General features: G+C 47.6%; 1 protein-coding gene across 2 annotated transcripts in view; it reads left to right on the forward strand.

The window, feature by feature from the left end:
- The window catches only part of ZZEF1 (zinc finger ZZ-type and EF-hand domain containing 1), a 107713-nt gene extending 95475 nt beyond the window's left edge, over positions 1 to 12238 (forward strand). For both annotated transcript variants that reach the window (XM_061605360.1, XM_061605361.1), the window contains exons 49-55: positions 791 to 934; positions 2790 to 2958; positions 5295 to 5393; positions 7572 to 7737; positions 8241 to 8391; positions 8916 to 8987; positions 11720 to 12238. In XM_061605360.1, coding sequence (XP_061461344.1) covers positions 791 to 934; positions 2790 to 2958; positions 5295 to 5393; positions 7572 to 7737; positions 8241 to 8391; positions 8916 to 8987; positions 11720 to 11794 — 876 coding nt within the window. In that variant the 3' untranslated portion in view covers positions 11795 to 12238. The remainder of the gene's footprint in view (positions 1 to 790; positions 935 to 2789; positions 2959 to 5294; positions 5394 to 7571; positions 7738 to 8240; positions 8392 to 8915; positions 8988 to 11719) is intronic.
- The last annotated feature ends 10143 nt before the right edge of the window (positions 12239 to 22381 follow it).

Raw genomic sequence — 22381 nt, forward strand, 5'->3', positions numbered from 1 at the left:
TGGATGTGGAGGATCTGTGGCTAGCCTTGTTAAAAGTGGTGGAACTCCCTTCCCACAGAGAGATGCCTCTGGCAACTTCACTGTGTACAGTTTTCAGCGAATGCTGCGGATGGGCCTCTTTGCCAGACTGGAGTGGAGGGACCTCTGTTGTCAGGGATGATCCTCCCTCTGGGAGTGACAGGCAGAGTGCTTTGCAGTCTTCCGCCTCCTCTCTGGGCGGGAGGAGCCATCCCTCTCCCCAGACTGACCCCGTCTGTCGGTTAGACAGGACGTGAGTCTGGCTTGCTCTGAGGCCGTTTGCAGTCAGTGTGTATTTTAGTAAGTCCTCCTCTACTGCTTGTCTGTGAACGGTGTGTGTGACGCTTCCCTCTTAAAGTTGTGTTACTTCCCCGGGTTTTTTGTTCTTGTTCATCCTTCCCTTTTGCTAATCTTTTAATGGGGCGGGCAGGATTTGTCCTCAGTGTTATATCACTGGATGAGCATTGTATGTTTTCGTTATACATTGCTTTAAATTTTCTGGTTTTAAGTGTTGTATTTTATCTGGTTAAGTCACTGTGAGACTTTTTTTTTTGTAAAAAAGTTTCTGTGTATTAAATAATAATAAAAAGGGCACTGCAGTTGGGGTTAATGTGGGGAGGAGCTGAGCTAGTGGCCCCTTCTGACCCCTAAGCAGGCACCTGACTATGCTGACCGCTGCTGCCAGGACTAACACACACACGCTGCGTTTTGCTAACCAGCGTTTGTTTTGTGCAGCAGATTAATTTGCGTCTTCCTTCCTGTCTCCCTAAAGATTCTCCTGAAAGTGCTCCATGGATGCAACAAGAGCATGCTGGCTACGATGGTGCTTACAGCCTGTCAGTTCATGGAGGAGCCTGGGATGGCTGTACAAGTGCGGGAATCTAAGCATCCCTATAACAACAATACAAATTTTGAGGTACCGTGCCCAGTTGTTTGACATCAGCTGTATGGAATATAGGTGACAGCTGTGTCAGGGGAGGGCGGTGGGGGCATGGACAGCCACCTGTCGGGAATGCTTTGATTTGGATCCCTGCATTGAGCAGGGGGTTGGACTTTATGGCCTTACAGGCCCCTTCCAACTCTACTATTCTATGATTCTAGGAAAGAATTCAGAAGAGAAAAGACTTTGCTGGCTTTACTTGTGAAGGCAGATTTCTAAGTAAGGCGGGCGGGGAACCTTTTTCAGCTTGAGGGCCACATTCCCCCCCTAGACCACCATCCAGGGACCACATGCCAGTGGTGGGCGGGGGCAGAGGCACGAATGCAAATGTTAATCTTCGTGCAGATGGCTACCGTCTCTCGCATGCTCACCCACCCCTCCCCATCCTCCATCCAAGAAAGCAAGAGGCATTGTCAGCGTTCAAGGATGCATGCTAGGCAAAACCACACACGGTGGTTGCAAAGCAGGTCCCGAGGGCCAGACGGAGAGGCCTGGAGGGCCACATTTGGCCCCCAGGCCCCACCCTGAGGGAATGAGCCTCGGTGTTTTTTACCGTGAAAACAATCCTGCAAATGCCAGTAGGGTTTTCTTAGAGTCAAGGCAAGGCTGCCTCTAGTTCCTGCCTGGCCATAACTGACAAAACAGAAAGGAAAGCGAAACTGAAGTTTGCTCCTGGTGAGCTGCGTCACGCTTCCTAAGCGGCATCGCTCAGGGAGGATTCGCAAATTCAACGACGGAACGAGTTGGCTGTGTCTCTTCTGTAACGTTCCGAAAACTCAACACGCAGATCGGGACAGCTTCACATGTGTCGTTCTCAACTGGTTTTGCTTCTGAAGAGCCTTCTAAAACGACTGGGTTTCTGTTCCCTTTCTGGGAAGAGGTATTATGGTATAAGTAGTTGCACGTGGTGGCTGAGAAGCTCCTTGCAGAATGGCCACAGTTCAGTGGGAGAGCTCATGTGTAGCATTCGGGAGGTCCCAGGTTTAAACCCCAGCAACCCTAACTAAAGGATATCAGTGTAGCGGGAGATGGAAAGTGAATTAATTAATACTTTTGACAGTCAAGGCCTGAGGTGTCCCACTCCTCCTGATTTAGAGTTGCCAAGAGTGACTCTGCTAACTGTTGAGAAGGCCTGTAGGAATCGGTGGACCTTAAAGCCAGGGAGGTGTAGTGAGTAGACTCAGGCGAGGGAAACCTGCTTTCCGATCGAAAGCACATGAAGTCACTCTTGGTCAGCTCAGCCTGCCTACCAGGGTGACTGTGCAGATAAAACAAGCAGCAGGGAGAGCTCCGTGCATGAGCTCCTTGAAAGCCCGGGTAACCATAATTAATAAGAAACTGTGTAGTGTGTCTTCCCCTAAATTGGGAAGCCTGTCATTTTGCCTTCTGGTCCATGTAGCTTTACCTAGAGCTAGGTGGCTCTGATGCGAGTCATGATCAATGTAGGATTTGGGCTGGGATTTGGATTCCCCTGCATGAGCACTCCACGTACTAGGTGAGAGGATATTTGTGGCCTGGCCAGTCCAGATCCCATTTTGCCATCTGCCTGTCAAAGGGTGCCATTTCTCATTCCCTGTTGGCTTTTGAATGGGGCATTGAGGCCAGAGTGCACAAGGTCCCCGGCAGCTCACTCAGCGGATTCCTAGCCTCTTCCTGAAGTTGCCTCTTTTTAAATCCCAGATCGCTACCGGACATCCCTGTTTGCTGATTGGGCTGTGTCCCCCCCTTCCTTGCATGCATTCTGCCAACAGCTGCCTTTCGAACCGCACATTGATGTGTGCTTGGAACTCTTGGTACTCCGTTTAATGCTGGCATCTGCTCTTTTCCACAGGATAAGGTTCACATCCCTGGTGCAATATACCTCTCCATCAAATTTGATCCTCAGTGTAACACTGAAGAGGGCTGTGATGAGCTGATCGTAGCCAGCAGCTGCGACTTCATCCATGACCGGCACACCTTCAGCGGACCTCCGCACAAATGGACTGATTTTGAGCTTCCAGGTATGGGGAGGGAACCTTTCTGTTGCTACAATTTATAACACAGCTATATAGAGCTGTGTTATAAATTGTAGCAACATATATATATATTTAAAAAGAACAATATAAAGAAACTAGCAAACATAGCTCTGCCACTTTCTGGTGATGCATAGATACAAAATATCTATAGGGATACCTGTAGGGATGTAAAGATCAGTATATATATATATATATATTTAAAAAGAACAATATAAAGAAACTAGCAAACATAGCTCTGCCACTTTCTGGTGATGCATAGATACAAAAATCAGTACAGTAGGGCCCCGCTTTACAGCGTTTTGCTAATGCGGCGGTCTCAATTAGACACAATTAAACTAAAGCCCCACTCAAACGGCGCTTGTTCTACTTTTACAGTGGTTTTCGGGCATTGCGCACCATTCTATTCAATGAGTTCCGCTTTGTAGCGGTTTTCGTTTTTCAGCGGGGGTCCAGAACGTAACCCGCCGTATGAGTGGGGCCCTATTGTACAGCTTAGGAAGTGACGGTCTAGGAACTAAATTAAGTCAGACATAAATTCCCATGCGCAGACTAAGGAGCTCCTTCAACAATGCGGGAACAAGTCCCTCCAGAGGGTGGTTGGAGAGTCTGGCGGTTTGGTAGAATGCCCCTCACAGTTGACAAAGGTTATGAGTGGCCACCACGTACTTGACTCCCATCATCCCTGATCATTGGTCATGCTGGCTGGAGGCTGATGGGAGTTGGAGGTGTAACAACAGCTGGGAAGCCACACACCTCCACATCCCTGTCATAAACTCATCACATTCACTGAATGACTGTGGGTTCCATTCTTCCAGTGCTAATATTATGTGATCTAGCATGTTCTGAGGATTTGGTCTGTTCTCTTTTCCTTTCAAAGTGGGTGCTGACTGCTGGGGTTCAGCTTTGACCTAATTTCTTCTCTCAACAACCCCCTTAGCTCTTGTGCGTTTTGTTAACTTGGCAGAGAACAAAAAACACCATATGTCTTCTCCTATGCTGTGAGTCATCGCTTCCTTAGCATCGTTATGGAGAGGTTTATTAATGTACAGAGATCCATGAAATCCTGCCTCTGTTAAGAACATGTTGCCTGTTGAAAATTAAAAAAAAAATGCAGAAAACTTGGTAATTTATAAGCACTTTGTGGGTAGCAGACATTTCAGCATCTGGGATCAGAATCCTGTTTTGTCTTGCAAATTGTCTCCTTGGTGCAGAAATCTTTTTAAGCAATTTGCCTCCTGTACATTACAACATTTAATTAAAAAGCGGGTGATTTTATGGTTCTTTGAGGTGCATTCAGGAGGACGTACTGGCTCAAGTATAAAAATGCTTTGAGCTGCTATTTTTTCCTTGTTTCTATCACGTTACAAAGTTGGAGACATGATCCTGGTCTGTGTAGCATACGGGAATACTGCAAGGAATCGACAGGCGAAATGTGGTGAAACAAGCACGTGTGGAAACAAGCCTGACCCTCAGAACTGCACTTGTCTCTTGTCAAGATGACCTGAACAATATTCTTTCACAACAAAGCTTTGGTTACTACGTTCTCATCAGGCCCTGGTGATTTTTCACCATGGCTGTGTTATATTCTGTGCTAGCCTTCCCCACCCTGATACCTGTAGGGATGTAAAGATCAGTCCTCTCAGTTTCTAATTTCTCCTGTCTGAAATTCAGTTCTCCATATTTCTGCAGCAATTTGATTTTGTTTTTATTTATTTATTGAATTTCTATCCTGCCTTTCCTCCCAAAGGAGCCCCGGGCGGCAAACGTAAAAACCGAACAATTTAACAAGACTGGGAAAAAAGCATTTTAATTCCTTGTGAAAATTCTTCAGCATTTTCAAACTCTGGTTGGAGAACAGCAGAAAATTCATATAAGTGCAAATTTCGACGGATGGCTATGTTTTGCTTCTCATATTGTTTCAGAAAGTGCAGATTTGACAGAGTTGGCCTTAAATGCAAACTGGATCGAATTTCTCTCCACCATCCCTACAGATGCTCTACAGAGGCCTTGGACTACAGTTCCCATCAGCCCCAGCCTTCCCCAGGACTGCACCGTTTTTAATCCCTTAATGGGTTAGATTCATTTTGATAAATTCTAACGGTGCCCTCATATAACAAGGCATCAGATTACCCTTAATTATAGATACAAACCATTTTTTCATACAAGTTCTTATAAAACTCGTAGATGGCAAGTGGTGTTGCAGATGTGCTTTTTAAGAATCATTCCTTCCTCGACAGAGAGAGCGAATGAACACAGGGAAGCCTCTTTTTTAACTTGCTGACCCAGTTCAGGAGAAAAATTTTCTTTTCTTGCTTCTACAGGAGATACCCTGTACTATCGATTCACCACAGACATGAGCAACACGGAATGGGGCTATAAGTTTACAGTGACTGCAGGTCACCTGGGGAGGTTCCAGACAGGTAAGTCCTTTTCAAGAGTCATGAGCTGAGGATTGTTGTAGTTTTGCTTTTCTTGTGATGGTCAGGAATCTCTGAGTAAAGGCCTGTGAGCTTTCCCCAGGTCATGAGGGGGAGGCAGGGAAAACACGAGAAGATACAACACAAACTGGTTGTGTTTTCTTTGCTTGGCATAGAAACTGATGTCAAAATGTATGACTGAGTGAATCCAGGGTGTGGTTAACACGTCTCTGCGAGAGGGAGTGGTCCCAGCAGTGACAACTACTGCCCGGTCGCAAATACTCCCTTTTTAGGGAAAGTGATTGAGAGGGTTGTGGCCCAGTAATTGCAAGTACTCTTGGATGAAATGGATTGTCTTGACCCTGGTTTGTCTTGACCCATTACGGTCTGGGTTCAGGCCTGGTTATGGGACTGAATCGGCCTTGGTCGCCCTGATGGATGACTTTTATCAGGAGAAGGACAAGGGTGTGTGTGACCCTGTTATTCTTACTTGATCCCTCTGCGACTTTTGATACCATTGACCATGGTATCCTTCTGGGCTGACTTGGTAAGATGGGTATTGGAGGCACTGTTTTACAGTGATTCCGATCCTATCTCCAGGGTCGCTGTCAGAGAATAGCATTGGGTGACTGTCTTTCGGCCCCCTGTCCGTTGTGCTGTGGGGTGCTGCAGGGTACCACCTTGTCCCCCATGCTGTTTAACATCTATATGAAACCCTTGGGAGTGGTCATCAGGAAATTTGAGGTGAGGTGTCAGCAGTATGCTGATGATACCCCGCTCTATTTCCCTGTAACATCTGTATCAGGAGAGGCCGTGCAAGCCCTGGATCAGCTCAAGTCTGAATCCTAGCAAGACAGAGGCACTGTGGGTTGATGGTTCCCGAGTTCAGTTAATTGGTCAATTGCCTGCTTTGGATGAGATCATACTCCCTCTGAAAGAGCAGGTCCATAGTCTGGGGGTGCTCCCGGATCCGTCTTTGTCACTAGAGGCCCAGGTGACCTCAGTGGCTAGGAGTGCCTTTTACCAGCTTTGGCTGGTAAGACAGCTGCAGCCATTTCTGGCCCAGGATAGCCTGACCACTGTTGTCCATGTATTGGTAACCTCCAGGCTTGATTACTGTAATGTCCTCTATGTGGGGCTGCCCTCGAGGTTGGTCCAGAAGCTGCAGCTGGTGCAAAATGCAGTGACACAACTGCTCACTGGGGCAGGGTATCGCCAACATGTCACCCTGCTGCTGAAATCATTGCACTGGCTGCCCATTTGCTACCGGGCCAAGTTCAAGGTTCTAGCTTTGGTGTACAAAGCCCTATACAGCTTGGGACCAGGATATCTGAAAGATCGTCTTACGCCTTATATACCCAGCTGCTCATTGCAGTCTGCAGGTGAGGGCCTCCTGCAGATACCATCTCATCAAGAGGTCCGTTCCTCACAAAATAGAAAACAGGCCTTTAGTGTGGTGACACCTACACTGTGGAATTCCCTCCCTTAAATATTAGACAGGCACCATCTCTGTTATCTTTTTGGTGCCTACTGAAGACCTTCCTCTTTCAACAAGCCTTTTAAGTAGAGACATTACCCCAATCCTCGTCTGTGCTGGAATGGCTGTTTAAGATAAAATGTTTTTAAATATGTTTTGTTTCAATATGCTTTAAAGTCTTTTGTTTTTAAGATGTTTTAAAGTGCTTGTCATGGGCTCCTTCTGGAAGGTAGGGCAGGATATAAATCTAATAAATTGATGTGTGTGTATGGAGGACTACAAGTTCCCCCTCCTTACGCCAAATAAGCAAACTTTAACTGACTTTTGCTAGCTACCTTTGCTTATTAATCTGTTGTGGGCCTGCTCTTTTGATTCCTGTCTTTTGTTAACTGTTGGTGGCTTTAAATAGTTTTGTAAGCTGGCTTGGTTGAAAATGTTGAGACCGACCTTCCCCAATCTGGCGCCCTCTGGATGTTTTTGTTTTGGGGTTCTTTTGGACTACAACTCCCATCAGCCCTGGCATCCTACAACCATGCCAGCTGAGGCTGATGGGCGCTGTAGACCAAAACACATCCCCAGACTGGGGAAGGCTGGCTTAGAGAAGGAAGTGTCTGGGTAGAATTACAAGTGAGGAAGAAGGAACACATTTATCGGAGAATTGGAGTGGCACTGTGGGTTGTGTACAATGTGTGTTTGAATTCCAGGCTTTGAGATCTTGAAGCAGACGCTGTCAGAGGAAAGGGTATTCCCCCATATCCCGCTGGCCAAAGTTTGGGAGTGGCAAGTGGGGGTGGCCTGCAGACAAACGGGCCACCAGCGATTGAAGGCCATCCATCTGCTCCTAAAGATTGTTCAGCGCTGCTGCGAGAGGTATGTCTACCAAACTCAGCTCCCCTCTTTCTCAGTAAGCTCCCAGTCATTAAAAACAAAAACCTCCCCACCTTTTAAAAAAAAGATTTGATGTCTCATGACTTCCTTTTTGAAATGCGGTCTCATGACTTTCTTCTGAGATGACCTGCACAGGGAATTCTGATCTGAGGCCACCATGGTGGGAATTTATTTTGGACTAGTTAATCTCTGACTCTGCCCATCACTGGCATTTGGCCCCCGGCAGATTGCCCCCAAAGGAATGCGGCCCTCGACTGGGGTGGGGGAAGCTGCCCTCTCCTGCTTACCCGGAAATACTAAAAGTGGGACTTCCTGTGTGCAAAAGCCTGAGCTACGGACCTGCCCTGAGAACACGGCAGTTCTGCCTTACTGAAAGCCAGAGCATTTAGCAGCCGCGACCAGTGCCCATTGGGACTTGCAGGGCAGACAGTACATGCAGCTGTTCTTTAGTCCTTCGTGTCAATTCCAGCCTCCTTTCTTTCCAGGGAGTGTGACCTCACTTTGCTGAAGCCGCTCTGGCATCTTTTTAGCTGCATGGAAAACAGCCTGCTCCACGACGTGACCAAGTCGGGGATCCTCCTCCCACTTCACCGGGCGCTCACCGAGCTGTTCTTTGTGACCGAGAGCAGAGTCGGCGTAAGTGGGGTTTTTTCTTCTCTCTTGTGCTGGGAACAACTTACAGACCAATAGATTGGGCTGTTCTTCCTTTTCTCTCTCTCTTTCTCTCCCTCCCCTTGTTCTCTTTTCTTTTGCTGAACAGCAGTGTTTTCTCGGGTACCGAACGTGATCTCCGTGAGAAGCAGCATCAGGCTGAAGTTAGTCTCTCGCTGCCGAGAACGGCGCTCTTTTCCCGAGACTTGTGCTGGAACTTTGCCTGCATGGAGCCCCTGTTTTGACCTTTTCTCAAGGCACGCTTGAAAAGAGCATTCCGCAGCTGTCCAGTTGAAGACTTCAGCCTGTTGCAATTGGGTCTGTTTGCAGCCCAGCACACACAAGACAAACCTTTGAAATGAAATCACAAGACTTCCTAATCTGGTCTTGGGGGGAGGGTTAGTTTATTTCCCTCGTGCAATCTATTTGTGAAAAATGCACTCTCAGTTAGAAGCTTTTTCTTGGGTTTTTGCTCATGGCTCTTCTCATTTGCCTTTTCTGCTTTTTAGGAAGTTGGATCTCTGCAGGATTACTTGCTTGCCTTAAATACAGAAGACCATCTTCACGGCTCTACAGCACAGGTAAAGCCTCCAGGAGGGCCAACTGATTTCTCTCCTGTCCCAAAGTGGCTGTCGCTCCCCCTGCACTAGAGGCTGCTTCTATGACAGGTTTGCATTCCTTGCTGCACCCGGAGACAGTTGAGACGAGAAAGCAGCACTTGGGTTTGAGCAAGAAGGGAAGCTCCGTGGCGAGATAGAAATAATTAGGAACAGGAAGGAGGCAGTGAAGCTCACGGGAGGGCTTTCACTGACATTGCTAGTAAGATCCAGTCATCATCAGCAGGCTCTGCATACTTTGGGCTGAAACTAAGTCAAACATCTTACTAGGAGAAGCCAATTTCTGCAGTCTAACAGCCTGTAGCGCCATGAGATTAAATCTTACGTGACTCCCAACTCTTTGCTCAACACATTTACAGCAGTGTCATTCCGCTTTAAACAGTCACGGTTTCCCCCATCCCGAGAATCCTGGGAACTGTACTTGGTTAAGGGTGCTGAGAGTTGTTAGGAAACCCCTCCCAGAGCTCCAATTCCCAGAGTTCCCTGGGAAGGAGGACTGACTGCTAAACCACTCTGGGAATTGTAGCTCTGTGAAGGGAACATGGGTGTCCTCTCAGAACCCTTGGCAAACTACAATTCCCAGGATTCGAGGGAGGGAAGCCATGACTGTTGAAGTGGTATCATACTAGTACAGGTATGGCCTAAGTCTGAGCCTGGCTGGTGCTTGGACAGAAGGTTGCAAGACAGAGATGGAGGGAGGTCCTGTTCCCCCTCTCCCTCCCAGATGATGCTGGACTCCCATCAACCCCAGCGTGACCAGATTATGGGAGTTGTTGGCCAGTGACAACTGGAGGGCCAGAGGTTCTGCCCCCCCATCCATGTTACAAAAAGGTGGTCTCCAAGCGACTTACAACATTGTTATAAACAAAAATAAATATTCCATACCACAAAAACAAAACACTAAAACAACTGCCGCCGCCACCCCACAGTCACAGAAAGCTTTGGCAGGACACTAATACAAACATCATCATCTCAGTCTTATCAAATGCCTGGGAAAAAAGATAAGTCTTTACCTGGCGTTGAAAAGGAAGGCGCCAGGCGGACCTAGCTGAGGAGCGCATTCCACCAACAGGAAGCCACAACCGAGAAGGTCCTCTCCCTTGGCACTGCCTTCCAGGCCTCCCTCAGAGGGGGGGGTTGAGGCGTCCTTCCCTGGCTCTCCCTGTCAGGTTCCTACCTGCTCGTGGTTACTGCCTGTCACTAGGCACCACCAGGGACTCCACCAGTCTGGACCGCACTCTCTTATGGTTTCTCTCCCCGCTCTAGCACAGATCTCAACAGATCCCCCTGCTAGGCAACCACCAGTAACGTCCCAATACTAGTATTCCCAGAGACTCTGAATACTGGTATTGTTATTCTCTTCACCGCTGCCACCATTTGTTACAGTTCCCCTTCAGCCTTGGTCATTACCTTACCCTCCCTTCTGGTCTGTGAAACCCCAGCCAAGGATCAGGCCTTTGGTAAACCAAATTAAGTATTTATTACAGATAACAAAGCTAACAAGATTAACAGGATTTCTTCTTAAGGCACATAAGCATATGGTTTTACTCAATACTAATCCGAACTCCACCTCCCTCCTTCTCCACTCTCTCCTGGTAAAACACTCTCTCCAACCCCACCAAACAACCCACTCTTTCTCTTCTCCCCCCCGATTCCACTCTCACTCTTCCTTTTATACGTTCAGCCATTTTAAACACTCAGCCAATCATCTCGCATTCTACTGCCCATTCACTCCCCCTCCTCTTTCACTCTACTTACCATGTATCTTCTAAACAACCAACACTTACCATATATACATTAATATAGGAACATCACAGGGGGACCCGGGGAAGAGCCTCAGAAGATCATCTCAGGGTCCGGGTAGGTTGATATTGGGAGGGACGTTCCAGAAGGCGTTGGAGTCCCAAGCTGTAAAGGGCTTTATAGGTCAAAACCAGAGTTTTAGTTGTATTACTGTTGCTCCCTTTATTTCTTACACTGCATTTTGTAATTTGAATTCTACGGAATGTATGATTGTAACACTTTAAAATACAGTATAAGGAATTAAAGAAGCAAGTAAAGTCATACAGCGTCTGGCGTAGCGCGTTGCAATTGCCGCAATAGGCAGAGAAGTCCTTAAGTGGCCCCGCAGTTTTCACGCGGTCCACGAAGGCAAAGGTTTAGGAGCCCCTGGCTTTAGGGATCATAACAGGCAGCTATGTACTGGGTGAAACCGTTGGTCCGTTCAGCTCAATGCTGCCTACACAAACTGGCAGCAGCTCTCTAGGGCTTCAGGGAGTTGCCGTTGGGGACTGAAGATGGGGCCTTCCTGCTTGCAGAACATGCCCTCTACCACTGAGCTGTGCTCGTTTCCCAAGGTTGCGTTTCAAGCGCTGCCTTCTGGATTTCCTTGGTGCAAAGTTTGTGTTGATCTGACGAGTGCCCTTGGCAGAGGAAGGGCTTAAAGCAGGTTGCAGTATGAAATATAGATTCGCTTCCTGTTACTGTTCATGTGACAAGAGCTCACAGTCTCGGGCTGGGGCTGATGGGAGTTGTAGTCCAAAACGTTCGGAAAGCTAGTTTTGGAAGGTCCCAAACCAGCACTTTGAACTGGGCCCAGAAAACAAACTGGGAGTGAAGGAAGCTGCTTGAGAACGAGTGTGATATGCTCACTCCAGCAAGCCTTTGACTCTCAACTCTCCTCTCTTTCCAAACAGGCCCTGAAAAACATTGCTGCTATTAGCCTTGCCATTAACTATCCCAACAAGTCGACAAGCCCCTGGAATGTTTAATCATGGCTGTTTGCGGCTTGGAGCTGGAAAGTTCTTGTCTGTAGGCACTGCGAGGGCGAGCGCCTTCGCTCTGTTCAGGGACCAGGGGAAGAGAAAAAAGGGGGCCGCTTCTGCCTCAGTGCACGTGCACTCTGCAGGCAGCCAGCCAGCCAACCTTCCTGCCACCCTAAATGTAGATTCTGTAAAAGCAAAAAGCGCGCTCCCAAGGAAACTGGGTGCATTCTCTCCGGAGCACCTCGCGCGTCACCTCGAGTTATGTATGCACTTCTATTGTAGCATGCCTGTGGAACAGTATTTACTTTCTCTGAATTTTGGAAGGAGAACAAGGAAAGAGTAGAGGGGGGCGAGAGGGGATGAAGCCTCCCCCAAACGATGACGACACAGGCTGTCTCCTGGCTGTCGTCCTCCCCGACCTTTCCTATAAACTGAGCAATGAACTGAGAATGTGTGACTTGAAGTGTCTTTTTGAACTTGAAGCGGGTCCCGCCCATGGTATCTGCCTGGCTGAGGATGCAACAGGAGGAATCTGAAAGTGCCTCGAGGCTGACAAATCCTCAAGGCTGCGCCTTTGGATCTTCTTCGGCTGCACCCCCAGCAAAGGGGGCAGCTTGCAGCCATCGGCAATGATAAGGGGGGGAAGGGGAGAGGACAATCCTGCATGGATTCATGGAACGAACGTGTCGGGAGGCCCTCCTTGAAAGGCTGACTCCTCTGCTTTTTCCGCTGGATGCTGTTCCTCCGCCAGCAGCCCTGATTTCTCTCCTGGGACTGAGGACTTGTTGCCTGGAAGCTGCCCTAGTTGTTCCATGAGGAGGCGCGATAAAGGGACAGTTGCTTCTCCCCAAGATTGCATCTGGAGGGGAGGAGGGGGACGTACAGCGGGGTTGTCCCTCACCTCAAATGCTGGCGAGGTAGGATGTGGTCAGCTGTCAAGTGACGAGCGCCTAGCCCATCTGGCTTCACACAGCAATAACCCCATTGTTCCTCCTGAATGTGGAATACGCAGGGAGGCTTCCGAGGTGGAAATAAATTGGCTTTAATCTCTTGTCCTGGGAGGGAAGTCAAGGGGGCTTCTTCCTCCCCCCAAGGACAAGCAGCACGAAAGGCAAGGGCGTTGCGCATTTGCTCCAAAGTTGCAAGCTTTTGTTTCATTTATTATTATTTGGTCCTGCGTTATACGTGCAAGACGTCTGCTGTGCTTCAATGTCTTTCTCAGAGTTCTGAGGGCTGGTGCAGCTGCATGACCAGAGCAGCAAGGTGGCCAGCCGGTGTCGGCAAGTGGGAAGTGGTGGGGGGCAGTTGGGTTTACTTCCAGCGACACTTTGTCCCAAAGCATTGCCTCTCCCTGGAGGCACCAAGAAAACCATGCTCTAGTTTCTGATTTTTGAAGGCGGCAGGTGCCTCCAAAAGGGCTGCTTCTCTTTTCCTGAACTTGCCAGGTGAAAAGGATTCTGGGAAGATGGGGCATCTATATCTAAGGCCTCGAGGAGCATGGCTAAGAAAAGGGGCACGAACCTTGCTGGCTTGATTGTGGTGATACAACAACATGTGGAGGTTGGGACAAACACGTCGCCTGAGGATGGGAGGACACTTCTTCTGAAAGGCCTCAGTCGTGTGCCCTGTTACCTCCCTGTCAACAGCAGGAGTTCTGCTGTGGAGTCCTCCAGATGGGGTGCGTTTTCTTTTTGTGTTTTTGGACTACAACTCCCATCATCCCTGGCCATTTGCTGTGCTGGCTGGGGTTGATGGCAGTTGAAATCCAACAAATGTCTGGAGGGCCACGGCTTTCCTGTCCCTAAGGTAGACTTTTGGTCACACTTTCTCTCTTCCTCTCTCATGTGTACACGGCCCCCAGCATCAGGGTTTTCTTTGAAAGGTCTTAGGGAGAACTTTTCCCTATTAGGAGAAAAACTATGTTATCGTTTTCCTAGCTTATCGGGAGCATCTGGATCTGTGACAGCAAAATGTCAGGTGTTTTCTGAAGCCTGCCTTAGCGTATCCAAAGAGACACAGTGATCACTTCTTTTTTTTTCCTTTTGGAATTGTGGAGCTCTGAAAAAGTCCATTGCAAAAGAAGCAAGGAAGAGTCCCTTGGCAAAGAAGGGTAAGGGGGCTCTTCAGAGACACAGCTGAAGTCTTCCCTCTTTTTTCCTTTTTTTCCCCCCTTCCTTTCTCTCCCCCTTTCAACAAAAAGATCCCAAACATTCTACAGCTGTGGTAGCCACAGTGTTGATCTGCTGATGTTACAGGAACAAAGGGGGAAAATGCATTAAATAATGGTTGAGGGGGAAAAGAGACAAGCTCCGGTGCTATGGAGATAGATTTATTTTGATGTTGCTGGACTGCAGGTCTCTTCATCCCTGCTCATTGGCCATACCTGGGGATGGGAGTTGGTGCCCTCCAGATGCGGTTGGACGCCATGTTGGCTACTCCTGGCATGTACACAAAGGCCTCTAATCTGCTGTGTCATGGCTTCTCTCCCTTCTGTTTCTGATTGGCTGCTAAGTTTGCTTTTCTTGCATACACATATTAAAAAAACAAGACTCGTTAGGTGGCCCCAAGGCAGGCCCTGTTTCCTACACTCAGCGGGGGTTTTGGAGCCAGTGTAGAATGCACCCCCCCCCATTTCAACTCTCTCTTTATGGAACTTGCTAGCTGAAGTTGACTTCTCCCTTCGCCTTTTGTTGGATACTCTTCACATGTTTTTGCCTCACACATACACACAAAGTATGACTTTCCTTTTTACTGGAAACAGTAATGTGAAGAAGCAGGTTATAAACGGAACTAAGTTATTTTTCACACACATCTTTAGTAGTTTCAAGCAAATACAAAATCTGAGATTTGGACTTTACAAATGGGGAAGGGGTGTGTGGAGGAGAATGAAATGTGCCTATAACAATAATTGTGTGTGTTAAATTGCATCTTATTGAGACACCACCAACGTTCAAACATAACTCTTTGCTTTTTGACGTGAACATTTAAAATGGATGGTTACTAATTTTCCCTTTTTTTCTTTTTGGCTTCATAAAATTTAATCACTTTTGGAGGGGGGGTCTCTCTGTTTTGGTTGAACATTATTAAAAGCAACCCCTTAAATTTATTCTTGTTTCGTTTAATATGTATTTTAAGAATATATATATAGATACGGTGGATATATGCAAATAGAGAGATATATTGTAAAAAAAAGTCTATTAAAAATGGAAATACAAGAATGTATGCGTGTCTGTCGGGTCATGGTGTTGAGGAGGGGCATGTTGTTGTTATGTGCCTTCAAGTCGATTACGACTTATGGCGACGCCATGAATCAGCGACCTCCAAGAGCATCTGTTATAAACCACCCTGTTCAGATCTTGTAAGTTCAGGTCTGTGGCTTCCTTCATGGAATCAATCCATCTCTTGTTTGGCCTTCCTCTTTTTCTACTCCCTTCTGTTTTCCCCAGCATTATGGTCTTTTCTAGTGAATCACGTCTTCTCATTATGTGTCCAAAGTAAGATAACCTCAGTTTCATCATTTTAGCTTCTAGTGATAAAGGTTAAGGTGTCCCCGCACTTGTAGTGCGAGTCGTTTCCGACTCTTAGGGTGACGTCTTGCGACGTTTACTAGGCAGACCGTATATATGGGGTGGGATTGCCAGTTCCTTCCCCGGCCTTTCTTTACCCCCCAGCGTATGCCGGGTACTCATTTTACCGACCACGGATGGATGGAAGGCTGAGTAGACCTTGACCCCTTTTATGAGAGATTTGACTTTCTCCTTCCGTTGGAATCGAACTCCGACCATGAGCAGAGCTTTCGGCTGCATTACCGCCGCTTACCACTCTGCGCCACGGAGGGTCTTCTTCTAGTGACAGTTCTGGTTTAATTTGTTCTGACACCCAAGTATTTGTCTTTTTCTCAGTCCACGGTATCCGCAAAGCTCTCCTCCAACACCACATTTCAAATGAGTTGATTTTTCTCTTACCCGCTTTTTTCACTGTCCAACTTTCACATCCATACATAGAAATCGGAAATGCCAAAAGTCCACTGAATTTAGAGTTTTTTAAAAGTGTGCTTGGCTTTTGGGGCTTTTGAGTATGGTTCCTGCGGTGACTGCTTTGTTCTTTTGGCGCCTACTGACGCTGGCAGGTTGGGCCCCTTTGCCTGCCCCATATCCTCATTGCCACGTTTCAGCACGTGACTGGCCACGTAAGAACATAAGAGGCTGCTGAATCCGGCCAGTGGCCCCTTTTGTCCAGCCTCCTGTTCTCACAGTGGCCAACCAGCTGCCCATGGGAAGCCCACAAGCAGGACCTGAGCACAAGAGCAACTCTCCCCTCCTGCGGTTCCCAGCAATTGGCATGTGGAAGCATGTGATCTCTGCCTATGGAGGCAGAGCGTAGCCATCATGACTAGCAGGTATTCATCACGTTAGCCTTGCTTCCCCTTTCCCCTCTTTCAATTTGCACTTTTCCCTTGCTCAGCAAGATGCACAGCCTGCATCTTGCTTCCAGGCCCTGGCATCCATGCCAACCTCATTTTGCCTCCTGCCCTGATCTCCTCCTACTTCTCAGCCTCTCATCTGCTTGGCAATCTCCGCTGCCCGGCTCTGTTATTCATGTACTGACATGGGTGGCTGTAGAAACCTTTAACTTTTGTGTGACTCAAGTGTAGCCTACGCACAAATGACACCTTGGAATGTAAGTCACATCGATTGACCTGCTCACTTTTTGCTTCCACTGCTAGGTGGCCACTGAAAGGTTCTCTACAAAGGAAAGTGCCCTCAAGCGGAAAAAAGGTTTCCCACCCCTGCTTTACTGTCAGAGAGCAGGCAGAGGTTTATCTCTGAACTTCACACTTACTACTTAGATTGGAGATGTCTGTGCCTGATGTCAGGTGATGGACAGGCTCATGAGGTTAGGCCAGAATGGCCTTGTGGGCCACATCCAGTGGCCTGGGTGAAGCTAATTAGGGCCAGAGGTTCTCCACTGCTGCAGTGAATAATCAAAGAACAGGCAGGGCATCTCCTTAATCTCCAATGTTAGTGCTGTGGGATCACAATCCTGATTTCCCTAATCTCCAATGTTAGTGCTGTGGGATCACAGCGCTGCTATCAGAGATAAGCTTCTGTCTTCAAGAGGGAGCAGGCAAAAGGCTTGTCTCCAGTCTTAGCGCTGTGGAACTACAGTACTAAGAGCAGAGAGAAGCCTTGGCCTGCTTCAACTTTTAACTTCCAGTCACCAAGTGTTATGTGAGGTTAGGTGATTGGCAGGTGGGTGGTCCCGTCTACCTGTCAAAAATGGTCCGGGGAGGGTGGGCCGGTTCTGGATCTGGCTCTCCAGCCGAAAAGGATCTCTCCCCCCCCCCGGTTCTATTCGGAATGGCATTTAGTCCCCAGGTATCCCCAGCAGAGGGTCTTTCACATCATTGACTGCCCACTCCTTATTAACGGGAGAAGCAAGAGATTGAGGTGGAGGTTCTGCATGCAGAGTGCGTTCTACCACTGGGCTATAGGCTTTCAGTGGCTCCTGTTGACCAATGAAACTCCAGTTTCTCCTGATTCGACTCCCCTCAACCGGGTTTTGAATCTGGATTGTAACACACAACGTCTTGTCCTCTTCATTCTTGCACATGTTCAGACCTTGTGTCTGTCGCAGTCCCATGAACTCCCCCCCCTTCCCCTCGGCACTATGATGCATCTGGTAAAATGGCCCCAGTCAACAGTTCTTCCAGACACCCACATACGGGTTCCTTCTGAATACAAAACCTTCAGTGTGCATTGGTTTCTCCACCACTTGCCCTGCACCTTCGGTCTCACCATGGGGTAAATTAACATCGGGGTTTAGCATTCATGCTCAGTGCCGCTTGTTTGGTTTCTGTCCAGACTGGCTAAGCCCTTCCTCTCAGTGAGGTATCTCTCGTAGCTAAGACACAAAGACCAGTTGCTAAAAGCGTGAGCGTAGCAACGAGCTCTCGGGAATCTGACGGCAACCCCATTGGAAAGCTGGCTTCTCTCAAAACCACCCGCGGGCCCTGACCCGCCATATCTCTGCACCATTCAATTCCTGGGTCGCCCTTTCCTATAAGAATATAAGAGGAGCCTGGTGCATCAGGCCAGTGGCCCATCTAGTCCAGCATCCTGTTCTCACAGTGGCCAACCAGATGCCCCAATGGGAATGAGTGCAGCAACCAGGGCTGTGGAGTCGGAGTTGGAAGCAATTTTGGGTGGAGTCGGAGTTGGTAGAAATGTACCGACTCCGGCTTCAAAATAAATTTTGATTGACAATTTTTAAAAAATATAAATTCACAATGTCAAAGAAGCTTCCCATGAAGTCAGCTGTAGTTGAGCATTTCACCATAACTCAGGATGGAAAACATTTTGTGTGTCAGTGCATGACACAGGACCCAGATGAAGACAAATGCTGTGATGCCAAGATCAGCGCATATTCAGGCAGCGATAAAAATGCTCCTACGAGAGCTTCCGATTTAAAAAGTCATTTACAGCCCTTTCCAGGGCTGCGGAGTTGGAGGCAATTTTGAGTGGAGTCGGACAGTAGAAAAATAGAGTCGAAGTCAAAGGTTTGGTGTACCAACTCCACAGCCCTGGCAGCATATTCCAGAATTTGGAATTTGTCCTGCAGTTCTAGCAACTGATATGCAGCAGCATATCGCCAACCCTCTCTCTCCCTCTCTGTATTTTAGGGTTGCCCAGAAAAGTGTGGGAAGTCAATAGCAACACTTACTTTAAAAACTGGAAACTTTTCATCTAGTTATCATGAACCCTGTGAATGCCGCTTACCATGAAACCCCTATTTATAAGGTCGCCATAAGTCGGCACTGACTTGAAGGCAGTCCATCATTAGAATTCCAGGCTTTCCATAAAACCGCTTGCAATTTCACAGGCCTTTCGAGAGCCCCTCCATCAGGTTACCCAGGGGGGCTCTAATTTTCTGCCCCTACCACCAGAGACAATTTGCTTAATGGGAGGGCCGGCCCCGTCTCTCGTGACTAACAGACATTTGATAGATCTAGCTAGCCACTAGTTTGTAGAATCGCTTTTTGAAAGCCTGTGGCCAAATTTTTTCTTTGAATTACACGTACAGGAAAAGAAGATGGTCTAAGACGAGGAAAAGAATGACTCTTCTCTCCATGTGCATCCCCACTTGGGATTGTTCATGCATGGGAAAAGATGTGCCTGCATCTGTGTGCGCACACTAGAGATGGAATCATCTGTCAATTTTGGTTCTCTCAGTTACTCATTTTTCCGGTCTTAAATTCGGTTCTCCACATTTCTGTAGCAATTTAGAGTGTTGGACTACGACCTAAGAGATCAGGGTTCGAATCCCCACACAGCCATGAAGCTCACTGGGTGACCTTCGGCCAGTCACTGCCTCTCAGCCTCAGAGGGAGGCAATGGTAAACCCCCCTCTGAATACCGCTTACCGGGCCCAATTCAAGGTGTTGGTGTTAACCTTTAAAGCCCTACACGCTTTCGGTCCAGTTTATCTAAAGGAGCGCCTCCAGCATCATCAAATATGCCGCCTGACAAGATCAGCCTCACAAGACCTTCTCTTGGTCCCGCCAGTTAAAACAGCTAGGCTGGTGCGGACCAGAGAGAGGGCATTTTCGATTGTGGCCCCCGCCCTCTGGAACTCTCTGCCATGTGACCTTCGCCATGCCCCCTCCCTGGTAGGTTTCCGCCGAGAATTGAAAACCTGGCTGTTTAGGCGGGCCTACGGGACTTTTGGGTAATTTAGTTTTATTCTGTAAAGATGAGGGTGGGTTTAGATTAAGTAGAGTCTGATGTTGTATTTGTATTTATATGTTATATTTTAATTTTCTGTACGTCGCCTAGAGTGGCCGTTAATTCGGCCAGATAGGCGACTTAGAAATAAAATTTTATTATTTTATTATATTATTATTACCATGAAAACCCTATTTGAAGGGTCGCCATAAGTCAGGATCAACTTGAAGGCAGTTCCTGTTTGCATTTTAAAAAACAAAGTCCTCATGAAAATTCTTCAGCATTTTAGTGCGAATGTGTCCTAATAAATACATCTGCGTGTGCAGTTTTGACTAATGAATACATTTATTTATTTATTTACATTTGTTATATCTCTGGGTTCTTTTTTTGCAAGCAATTTATCCTAATATAATAATAATAATAATAATAATAATAATAATAATGAATTTTATTTCTGAGTCGCCTATCTGACCGAATCAACGGCCACTCTAGGCGACGTACAATTTCATCAATAAATGCAATAAAACCACAAAAATCATCATAATAATTAATAATATCAGTATTAAAACTAAACCACCCCAGAGGTCCCATAGGCCTACCTGAACAGCCAGGTTTTCAAGGCCCGGCGGAAACCTATCAGGGAAGGGGCATGGCGAATAATGCATTTTTGTATATTATTTTCACCAATATATTATTTTTGTGCACACTTTCCCCTAATATATGCATTTTAGTGAACACTTGTTGATCGGAGGACTGCATCGCAACATTCAGAGAAGTGCAAATTTTGAAGGACAGCTGTGTTTTGGTGCCAGATCAGAGGGCTTGTACCCGGCGCTGAGTTTGTATGCAACTTGGTCTATTCTACACATTGCTTTGCAAAGCCGTTTCTCTCAGCGTGGCGCAGTTCTTGTAGGCTGTTTTCACAAATATGTGCCTTTTCATGCACACTTTGCTTCCGGTCAGTATATTTATTTTTGTACGGAGAAGTGCATTGCAAAATTAGGGGGGAAAGTGTGAATGTCAAAGGATGGCTGTGTTTGGGTTTGCATGTGGCTTTGGAAAGTATGAATTTGGGACGTTTGCCTTGAAATGCAGGCTGAATGGAACGTCTTCCCGTCCCTGGGTCAGTGTGGTGGACGCTCAGAGAGAGCCCCACACCGCCTTTCCGCAGAATGCTGAGTTCGAGAGTGACTAAAAGCCATTGTGATCTAACCCTGACACTCCAAATTGCCTCTTGCAGCACAAATCTCTTCTGCTTGGAGCAGGAGGTGCAGAGCGGGAGCTGTGAGTCACACGCAAAACTCCCACTGTTTCTTGACATGCTTTTAAGGAAATCGGTTGGCAAGGGAGATAATTCATTTATGCTTTTCTTTTTGCCTAAGATCCCTGGAATCTGGAGGGCCGAACAATGCTTTCTCGGCAAAGGCACATTCCTGGACTTGTGTTCGACAGACTAATGTGAATGTGCAGACTCTGTGTGTGTGTGTGTGTGTGTGTTGAAAGGGTATTTGCAAGAAAATATTACTGTAGGAATCTAGGAAGCCGCCTTCTAGAGTCAGACCATTGGTCCATCTAGCGCAGTGCTGTCTACACTGACTGGCAGCCGCTCTCCAGGGCTTCAGGCAGGGGTGTCTCCCAGCCCTACTTGGGCGATGCCAGATCTTAAACCTGGGACCTTCTCCATGCAATTGAGGTACGGCACCAATCTTCTCTTTGAATAATCCCCTGAGAATCTGGGAGGTTGGTGAAAATTATAAACAGCCTGAGCTTCTCAGGAGAGAGTTGGGGTGGTAAGGGGGGCTTCAGTACCCCCATACTGCCTCACTCTTACTCATAGCATGTCATCCTACAGAAGAGCCTTGCAGTTCAGGAGTGGGGCACCTTTGGCCCTCCAGGTGTTGCTGAACTACAACTCCCATCAGCCCCAGCAAGTCTGGCTAATGGCCCGGGGTGATGGGAGTTGTAGTTCAGCAACATCTGGGGGGGCTAAAGGTACCCCACACCTGCTGTAGCTGGATCAGGCCAAGGGCACATCTTATCCGGCGGTCTGTTTTCAATCAGATGCCTCAATGGATCTTCCAGTGGCCAACCAGATGGCCTAGTGGATCTTCCCCATGGTGGCCAGTCACCTATGCATTACCTTTAAAAAGAGAACAAAACAGCACAGATTTACATAAAAAGTGGCATATTGTACAACTCTTATGGTCAGATGGAAATTTAGAAATGATTGCCCTAATTTAAACAGCAATGCAATCCAGCTGGCCTTAGTCTGCCACCCAGGGTTTGCCTCAAGGCCCCTCCTGTTCTCCCTCCTTAGGGTTCATAGAATCAGAATAGTAGAGTTGGAAGGGGCCTACAAGGCCATCTAGTCCAACCCCCTGCTCGATGCAGGAATCCAAATCAAAGCATTCCCCACAGACGGCTGTCCAGCTGCCCCTTGAAGGCCTCCAGTGTCGGAGAGCCCACTATCTTTCTAGGTCATTGGTTCCATTGCTTTATCTTTAAACCAGACTTGGACCAGGCAGCCTGTCAGCTTCAAACGGAGGCCTGCCTTCGGTAAAGGGAGCCACAAGGCCACGCTAGTCGCATCCGGATTGCCGAGCTCTGGTTGTCGAGTGTTTGAAGCAGCCGCAAAATGAGTTTCCACCTAGGAAAGCTTTCTGAAGTTAGAAACTTGTAATGCACAACCTCTTGACACTGGGAGGGAAAGGCAGAAGACTTCTACAGCAAAGCAAATGGAACAACGGGGGAAATTACTCTGTGGCTGTGAAGGCCAGCAGAGTCCCTTCTACATCCAGCCTTTTCGAATTCTTTTTTTAACCTTTTCCAAACAGAAAAAAAACCAAAGCTGGTTCCAGCATTGCATTTT

Source organism: Rhineura floridana, chromosome 21 (genome assembly GCF_030035675.1).
Source record: "Rhineura floridana isolate rRhiFlo1 chromosome 21, rRhiFlo1.hap2, whole genome shotgun sequence".
NCBI lineage: Eukaryota > Metazoa > Chordata > Lepidosauria > Squamata > Rhineuridae > Rhineura > Rhineura floridana.